Raw genomic sequence first — 10,000 nt, 5'->3', positions numbered from 1 at the left:
AGCTCAGAGTCCTTCTGTCCTTGTCACACACCTATATAGCATTTTCAGTTTTTATCTTTAAAAACAAATTCCGGGAATTTTTTTTAGTTGACTTTACATATATTAAAATAGGGATGAAATCGGTAAAAATTTGTTTTTAATTGAAACATTGATAAAAATTGGGGGGGGGGGGGATAAGTATACATACTTTACATATGGAATATGATGCGTAGCAGTTCTGGTTACTGATTTAATAATGTCTCTGGCATGTATGATGAATCAGAATCTGTGCAATTTGAAGTCACATTTTCCCAAGTTAGCTGGTACTCTGCGAACATTTGGACGAATCGCTGTGTTGACGGAAATAGTATCTGCAGAAAGTATGAACATGACATCAGCACAAAACAAGCCAGGTTTATTCACCTTGAAATCATAAAAAGAAAAAAAAAATTGGCAGAACTGGACAGGGCAAGCCACTAGGAGACGCGTCAAATCACACTTGATATTTCCATCAATGTGTTCCATAAGTTTACCAACTAAAGCATCACCATTTTCTGTCAAATATTTATGACTAAGATTGCTGGCGTTAGCCAGTGTTTTAGCTGCTGGATAGACAGTACTGTCACACAAAGTCACCAATACATATATCTCTACAATAAACAGTGGATGTCCAGCAAAGCTTTTTTTTTTTTATTAAAGAGCGTGTAAAAGCCTTAAATGGACTGCTTACCTCTCAGTTCACGTTATTGTTTTAATTTAATGTGTCGCTTATATTTCAGTATGTTCTTTAATTATCAGCATGAACATGTACCTCAATGCAGCAGTATTTGCATTCTCTGCCTCATCTGACCCACTTCTACTATTTTTGCTTTTTGTATAGTTTGAAATATTCGTTTTCTTCTGAAGATTAATAAACTGATTTACGTTTTCTCCTCATTCCTCATCCACTAAAATGATTATATTTTCGTGTAACTATTTCAATATAGTTTTTCATTAAGCTAGTAGTTACTATGCCCACCAATTGACACAATAATCAGACTTTGACTGTCCAACATAATCAGGTGATAATGTGCTTGCGAAGAGGCAGAGAACCATGTTTGAACGTTATTTGATTCTCTGACGTCTAAACGTCTGCTGTATCCTAGGATACAGTGTAGGGCTGCTTATTACAATGCTGGAGTCAAAATAAAAACAGCATTTTAAATCAAAATATTGTTTACCAATACGCTGAAAAAAATAGCGAACATATTTCGCTCAAAACACATCGCTCCATAAACCCTTTAACCACCTATACTTAGCACAAGAAAATCCCAGTTGTTTGTCAAAATAAAATCATCAATGTAGATAAAATGTGCAAAGGTACAGTAATACTAAGAGGTCAATTGCATTTTGAATAACCCTACTAATGTAAAAGCACTGGTATTGTAGCTGCTGTTTCATAAACACCTGCAAAATACCTCAGCAGTACAAACAAACACTTTTTTTTTTTTTTTTTTTACCGGTGTAATAATTGATCTGTTCACCCACCATGACAAAATCCACAGACTTCAAAATTAATTGAAAACAATGGTCTTCAAACTCCTTTTGTCTGGCAATGTTGATTTGTGCCTAAACCCAAAATCATACTGCTGTGGTCTGGTCTGCCCATTTTCATTTTTATGAATGTATTCCTTAAAAAAGCAAAACGTTTTTTAACAAACTAACACTAAGCATCTATACAGCATGGAAAGCCTGATGTATTAAATTAATCAAACACATCTAGAGCTGATTAACTCAGTTCGGGAATTCAGGAAAACAAACATGACCGTGCAACTTCACTGATCATCTATACCGTGTGCTATAGTGCCAGTGGTTGTAGGCTACGGGAATGTAAAAAAAATAAATACAATTACTAAAGCTCCAGATGGTTGTTTGTGTTCATTTCTTGCAAAGTGCATTAGTACGTTAAATTTTGTGTACAAAACAAGTTTATAAGCTTGTATATGAGTTTGGATTCACAAGTGGTAGTTTGGATTTTAAAAACAACTTAGAATTTTAGCAAATTATGACTTTTTTGACAGTTCTTTTTTTGTTTTCTACAACAATTATTTTTTTAAACATAGTATAACGTTAGATCAATATACATTAAACCAGACAACAAACACTAAACACCCTTTCTACCACAAGTAAGTTTTAAGCTTACGTAAATAAAAATCTATCTGGCCCGGCAAACAAGTACTGATTGCTAAGAAATAATAAAAGACCAAAAACGATTTAAGTTATTTTAGACACAGTTTATTTCTCAGAGCTGGCAGGATGCAGACTGCTTATTTCCCTCCCTGTCAACTCCACAGTTCTTTTTGCGAACTCTGCGACCACAGGTACTCTTGATAAACCTTCCATGCTGCTCATGCTGCTGACGCTCTTCTCTCTGTCTTTATGTTGTCCCGTGTTCCTCTCACTCATAAAGAGGCAGGGCTTCTATGCATCAGAAGAAGGGCTGCAGTTATTGAAAACTAATCTGATTGTGTAATTTATTTATCATAAAGACTGACTCAAGTCAAATGGAGACTTTTGGGCCGGGACTCGAGTCAAGCCTTTTCTTGCAGGGAGTCACCGAAAATTGCGATACGAGTCATTACAAATCTGCCATTCCCTAAAGTTGGAACCACACCCAAACAGTGTTAGATTTCTGGCAGCATTTTCACAGTACAATGAACTATGATACTAGCAGCTTACTGATATAACTAAACTTGTACCTGCTGAGCACCACACCCAGCTTTTGCGCGAAGGACAGAAACACTTTCCCTAGAGAAATCTGAGTTGCTCTGAAATGATCTTTACACATTCTGAAGCTGGCCTCCTAGTCTATTTGATGCTGTCTAGTACTTTAACTCATTCCCTGCCAGTGGCGACTTTTGTCGCCCCTTCTACTGAGTGTTCTATCCTGCCCACAGCGAGTTTCGTCGACCAAATAATGCTGTTCACTACCTTTGCTTTTTTATCCAGTCAAGACTCCTGTTGCTACAGTAAAAGTTTCCAATAATTAAAAAAAAAAAAAAATACCAATAGCATAGAAGCCTCTCTTTTTTTTTTGCCATGGGACGTCACATATTGCAATGTTTTGATTAAAAAAAAAGCTGAGAGTGTAGTATAAATACTGAGTAAAGTGGATGTGGCGTGAATTTCAAAGGGGAACGGTGAGGTATTTTTGTTTAACTGGGATAGAGATAATGAAGGATTTGTGGAGGAATATCTGGTAAATGTATTCTTTATAGAGGAAGAAGAAGAAACAGAGAGGAGGTTGAAAGAGAGAGAATGCGAGCGGGGTGACAGGCAGAGGGGCGGGAATGACAGGGAGTGACGAGAGTGACAATACAGCTTGAAGACCACCCAATGAGCCAGCTGTGGTAAAAAGTGCTGATTTTAACACATCCAAATCAGGGACAACTTGTGTATGGAGCAATGGTGATCGATACAATTTTTATTTATTTTTTTTATTATGTTCACCCCTGACCCTGTTTGAGTTAACAGTGAAAGAAACCAACAGATATGCTGAGGTGATTCGTGCTAATAACACTTTAGGTACCAGCTCCTTCTTTCATGATTGGAGATATTGAAAGGTTTACAGGCATTCAGATCACTATGGGTATCATTGGCAAGCAACAAAAATCAGATTACTGGAACAGTGCCAAACAGTCCACTACATGGACTACTAATTTTTCTAAAACGATGCCTAGAAAATGTCATGAAATTCTCAATTTCTTGCCTGAATTTTGTAGACAATAGCCTACAAATTGAGAGGGAATAACCATTATTCAAGGTTCGCCCCCTTCTTGAAAAGCTAATTAGCAACTTTCAATTAGAACAGGGTTTCTCAACGGGGCGGTACCCCCACCCCCCCCAAAGGGTGTTCTGAAGCCAAAGGGGGGTGTTTACATCCAAGAGGGTGGGAGGGGGGCGTTTTCGCAAAATAAAAAAAAAAAGGGGGGGGACGGACGGGGACGGACGTTGTGTTTTCTTATTTAAAATTAAAGAAACTTTTTTATTTCAAAATGTTGATTAACTACTTGCCCACAATGTGCCAGTGCTGTACTCACTGACTTGTGCACTACAAGATCGTGCAGACATCAAGTCAGAAACGTTTGTCGCTACGCAGCAATATCACTGCCATTTGTGCTATCCGGATTGTCAAGCAAATGTAAAATGGTCCAATCAGAACGAAGCAGCTGTTCCATTTATGCCTGTTGCCATGTTACGTTACACATTTGAATTTCACAGTTTACTCTCATGCATTTCAGGAGATTTTTGGAATCGGTTCGGAACCAGGCATTTCAATTCTGGTTCCAAAACTATTTAGAAAAACATGTCCGTATGTCAATGTGTGAGAAGTTCCGACAATACTGTGCAATCTATGAAATCGCCCTGTATAATTAAAGTTAACAAAATAATCAATAATCTCCAATTTGCACAGTGACAGTTTTAATACAACAGCAAAGCCATTGTGTGCTTGTACATGAACCTTGTTAATTACACAAAGCTTACAATTTAAAAAACTAAATTTAACTACATGGTATGTAGGTCAGTGGATGTTAGGACCCCTAGCTGAAATACGACCCCATCGGCTTGGGGTTAAATTACTTTTTCAGATAGCTGAAATCGTGTACCAACGAATCAGGAGTGTGTATTGGTTGTGTGTATTGGTTGTTAAGGGGCGGGACAATGCTGGTGTGGCAGTTAAATCCAAGAGTGTGACGTAGGTGTTTTTCTCCACCAAAAATTACCTCAGAATATCAGTTGGATTTCTGTAAAAACTACAATATATTCTACTCGGTTATTTTTTTTTCCTCACTGTAACTTGCTTGTTTGTAATTTCTCCGTAAGAGAAACCGAAACTAAATCTTCTCATAGATAGAAACTGCATTGATTTTATTTGTACAGGATTGAGTATGGGAATGACAATTGAACTAAAAACAAAACAACAAAACCACCTATATAAGAACTTCAGAAGGATTGCTGTTCTGTATGTAGTTTAGTTTGAAATTTCTTTTAGAACTGTACTACCATAAAATAAAATGTGCTTACTATGTGTGTGTACATTAGTTTGTAATTTACGTGCTAGATTGAGATTACTATGTGTGTGTACATTAGTTTGTAATTTACTTGCTAGATTGAGATTACTATGTGTGTGTACATTAGTTTGTAATTTACTTGCTAGATTGAGATTACTATGTGTGTGTACATTAGTTTGATGTACGTGCTAGACTGAGGTTACAATAGTAACTACATAGTCAGTGTTGCGCGTTTGTCTAATGTGTGTTTTTCTTTTTTTTTTAGTAGGGAGAGAAAAAAATAGCTTAATGTTTCTTTATTGATAGCGGCGTTTATTCGAGGGCAGCCTCTATTATAAAGATTATATATGACTGTGGCGTCAATACGAGGACGTCTTTAATACGAGGGCAGCGCCAAATTGAAGTAATACGATAAGTGTCTTTAGAATGTTGGCATCAATCTTGAATGGGCAGGCTGGAGCACAAGGTTCCATGACAACAAGGAAGGGAATGAGTTAAAGGACAGACCTAAGATAGCAGAGTTTATTTTTTAATGACAGCTTACTTAATTATCTATTAAATTAATAATAATAATAATAATAATAATAATAATAATAATAATAATAATAATAATAATAATAAAAGCCACTGTACAGTCTAATGAAGGTTATGTTTATTCAATACAGTTAATTCTACTAGGACCCCAGGGGAAAAAAGACTAATACAGAACACTTTGGACAGAATTAACACCAACAGGCCTGGTCCTTGCACATATCCAAGTTGAGTATGAGGGGTATGAAAACAACAAAGAGCTGTAATTCTTATAACTCTTGAGCAGCACCCACCTGTGCCATCTCAGCGGCTGTGTTCCCCCGGGCCCCCAGATACACCATGGCCAGAGCGGAGGAGATGCTCAGGGGGGAGTAGAATATGTTCTCTGCTTTTCTGTCATTACTGAGCTTCTTAAAGAGGTCCAGGGCGAAGCTGGTGTTTGCACTGGCCAAACTCTCCATGATCAGCAGCCTAGGGAAAGAAAGTGCAAAAAGTGACTGCAGCAAAGTGGCTAGTGGAGGGGAACAGGTGTAGCGGTGATGCGATGCAGGAGTGACAGGCAGACAACAGTTTCCAATGAAAAGGTGCTTTTATTTATAATCCAGTTCTGGTGACCGTAAAATAATAAATCCCCAGCGATACATAACAATGTGTAAAGAGATAACAAAACAGGGCACAGTCCAGAACAAAAATGAACCCACGGTCACCAGTCCTGGGTGAGTGCAGATGTGAGGGTGCGTGGTGAATACACAGATACGGTGGTGTGCAGGGGTGCTCCGGACAGTGCTGATCCTTTGCGACAGCTCTGGAGTAGTGCTCTAACTGTGTACAGTGAAACAAACACAGACAGTTAATAAACAAACACAACACGTATATCACAAAAACACTGAGAGTTCCACTCTCTCCCCTTCTTCCTCCAAACGTTCTACCCAAACGAAGGAAAAGATCAGCGTTACCCTGGCCCCTATATGTAATCCCGCATGATATCTAGGTAAACGGTTGCAGCTGCCTTATTACTTGCAGCTGCCTCTCGTTTACCTTTCAAATCAATACGGTCTTACAACAGAGTCTCGCTTCTTTCCAGGTTGACCCACTTCCTTGACCCGGAAACAAACTGTCAGGCCAGCCCTTCCAGATACTTCCCCTCTCGTTCTTTAGCGCCCTCACAGGTTGGGAAGAAGATTCATCACCAAACTCATATTTCCGTCACAGTGACCTACACAGTATATTGACCAATTCTCCAAAGCACACATTTATAAATCACATTTGGCAGCTACTGCACCCAGTTTTACTAAGATTGGTCCAAACCTTTCTTTTTTTTTTCCAGGATGCTGTATTGATTTCAAAGCTCAAGGCCACAACCTCTTGGTCACTGCCTAGACTTTTTTTAGTTTAATCAGTTAAAATATATTGTATTGGCGCTTTAAACCAAGGAATTTTTTTTTTTTCAAAATCCAGATTGCTTCATGTCTTTCAGAAAGGGCAAAAAAAAAAATGAGGATGCTTAGCAACAGACCAAATACTTGAAAGTCGGCTTCTGTCTTCAATCATTTAGAACATGCGAGCCACCATTACATTGCAGATAATCACACCCAGCACAATCCTCTGCTGAATCTACACAATTTGCATGGCCTATTAATCTCCATGGATTAGCAAGCCTCTGGACACCTTCCAGCACCCCGAGCCTGTGCCAGGTTGTCAAGGTGCACTCTGACATTAATACATGTCCTAACAAAGGGGCTTGGCAGTTTTGCCCAGGTTGTCATTACTTTATTATCAGTCTTAATTTAAAATTCTTATAGTTTAACATAGCAGTTACCTTATAGTTTTCATATTCAGTATTAGGAAGTTTGTTTGTGTTCCCATAAAGTACCACAGTGCTACATAAGATTTTCATATTAGCATTTCAAATTACATGTTGGCACTTTATTCCAGCAGACTATGAGACAGGAACCGTACTTATATTGACACAAAGTTAAAAGATCCTCCCCAAGTAAAGTAAACCAGCATAGAGTCAAGTTATATTATATTATTTGAGGTTGAGAATTCAGACATTTTCATGAGTTTTCATGAGGAATCTAATTAATATCTTAACTGGACATGACCATAGAATATCTGTTGGCTCGTCACAGACCATGTGGATATCAGGTCCTATTACTGCCATGTTAGGACAATAGGAGTCAAGAGTTGTGGTGAGAGAAGAAGAGTGGCCGAATCTTATGAAAGCTGGAATAATAATAGGGGGAAGAAGGGAGAGAGCAGAGAGAAGGTGGTTAGGTAAAGGGAGCTAAGATTGCAGCAAAAGGAGAGAAAGCAGTAGAGGTGGATGGGAGAGAGGGTAGAAGATGTGAACATGAGATGAAGAAGTGGTCTTAGAAAGAGAGGGGGTGATAGTAGGGGAATGACAGCAGATTGGGGAAAAAATCAGGTCCAGCTAGTGGCCAGCTAAGTGAGTAGGAGGCGAGGGGTTGAGTTGGAGACAGAAAGAATTGAGGAGAGAGAGAAAGCCAGCAGAATGAGTTGAGTTAGAGAAATGAATGGTAAAATCACCTAACAAAATGATAGGAGTAGAGATGGTGATAGGAGAGCAAGATGTCAAGTTCGTCCAGAATGTGAGCACGGGGACCAGGGGGTGATAGATAACATCAAGGAGCAGAGGACAGGGAGAATACAATTAAATGGTGTGAAATGCAAAAGTGCTGACAGAGAGGGAGGAGAGAGCAGAGAGTATCGAGAAATTCCAGGATGGAGAAAGTAGGACTCCAGTTCCCTACCTCACCCTGAGGAGAGGGAAGAGAGCAGCTGGCGTAGCAGTGTTTTCAGTGGTGATCCATGTTTCTGTAAAGGCTGAAAAGTCAAGAGTGAGATTAGGCAAAGGCAGAGATTATGTCAGCCTTGTTGCAGGCTGACTGGCAGTTCCAGGGGACGCCAGAGAGAGAGAGCAGGAGGAAGGAGCTGAAGATGGGGGGACATGTAGAGAGATAAGGTTGGAAAGGTTAAGTGGTGCTGGCAAGAGATTTTGCGAGTGTGAGGACATGATGACGGATAGCAGGGAAAGTCATAGTTGATAGGATCAAAGTCTTCCTCTACAGTAGTTCATACTGTGAGACATCCAGTGTACCTTTAAATTACATTAAATTGAATGCTGACATTTAAAGAGCACATCAAGAAGCTGAAAAAAGGAAGTGAATTCCAGGAACTGTGTACTTCAGAAACTGTTCAACACAGCATGGGGAGCTGACTCCAAAACACTGAGAAATCACCTCGCACTGTGTTAGTCAACTGCAGAACACCGCCCTAGCAGGGTCAATCTCAAGCCATGCACACAAAATTAATATAGAACTGAATCATTCCTGTAGGATCATCAGAGGGATTTTGAAATCAACTCTCACAATGTCGCTATACATCCTCGCAGGGACTGCACCACCATCAGTGAGATGGGATGCCTTCAGTAAGAAGGCGAAACAAAAACAAGCGCGAGATCCAAGACATCCATTGCATGGACACATCCCATCACCCAAGAGACTGAAGTCTAGAAAGAGCTTTGCCTTAGAGGCACCCCAGTAACAGGGGATGTGTTACATGTGTGGGTCATCACTGGATAATGATGAGGCAGACACATAGCATTGATGTTGACACGGCACACAGACTTAATAACAGCACATGCTGACACTAGGGTGCTAGCAATGGTAGCTCTAGTGTCAGATTTAATAAAGAAAACAAAAAAAAAAGATTAAAAAAAAAAGCTTCCCACACAAAATGGCAAGCGCTAGTCCCACTAATAAGATCATCCCGCTCCAGGAACCTGCTACTCTACGGTATCAACATCCCCTAAACTGACCTACTAATATTGCGTCTGAAGTCCCGGCCTCCCAGCGACTCCAGGACTGAGCCAACTTCACAGACACTGTCTTGCAGTCGAGGGGTTACACAGTAGTTGTAAACAAACTCTTACTCAGCGCCTGTCTGTGTGGCAATGGCCACGCACTAGCCTCAAACTGTGGCCCACACAATTTTTTAACTCCACGCAGCATCCCCAGGCACGCCACCTAGCCTATCCACACGCTCCTGATCCGCTCAGCCCAACTGGTTGCCCAGCACCGCATCTCAGCTGTAAACCCTTGCGCAGGAGCCAGCGACAGGGCTCTCCCTATCACTCCTCCCTACCTTCAAATATCACTGTGGAATGCTAGAGATTAACAAAATGTCAGGAATGCCAGGGACCTTGGAGAACCAGGTTCCTTCAGAACAACTCCCTCCAGGCACTGACCTCAAATAAAAACAATGGTGTACTCTAAATTGAGCGAGAGCTGGAGTGGCAAAGCCTGGTGACAATAGGACCAAGTGGAAGATTAGGAATGAGCCCAAACGTAAATGTGGAAACCTAAGGAAGTAGACGAGCTAAGTAACCACTCCTGGTCTTTCCTGTGTTTTAAAGC

The 10,000-nt window shown here is 40.0% G+C and overlaps 1 protein-coding gene across 2 annotated transcripts in view; it reads right to left on the bottom strand.

The window, feature by feature from the left end:
* The window catches only part of LOC121313103 (leukocyte elastase inhibitor-like), a 29,006-nt gene that overhangs the window by 13,587 nt on the left and 5,419 nt on the right, over positions 1–10,000 (bottom strand). Inside the window, exons 1-2 of one of the 2 annotated variants that reach the window (XM_041245273.1) lie at positions 6,263–6,302; positions 5,855–6,032 (exon numbers count right to left, since the gene is read on the bottom strand). In XM_041245273.1, the coding sequence (XP_041101207.1) occupies positions 5,855–6,022 (168 nt within the window). In that variant the 5' untranslated portion in view covers positions 6,023–6,032; positions 6,263–6,302. Of the gene's footprint in view, positions 1–5,854; positions 6,033–6,262; positions 6,303–10,000 lie in introns of those variants that run through there. The other variant, XM_041245272.1, reaches the window with a different exon arrangement.

This window comes from Polyodon spathula, chromosome 3, assembly GCF_017654505.1.
Source record: "Polyodon spathula isolate WHYD16114869_AA chromosome 3, ASM1765450v1, whole genome shotgun sequence".
NCBI classification, from domain to species: Eukaryota; Metazoa; Chordata; class Actinopteri; order Acipenseriformes; family Polyodontidae; genus Polyodon; species Polyodon spathula.
The sequence above is the reverse complement of the archived record's forward strand: the minus strand, read 5'-3'. Positions and strand labels throughout refer to the sequence as shown.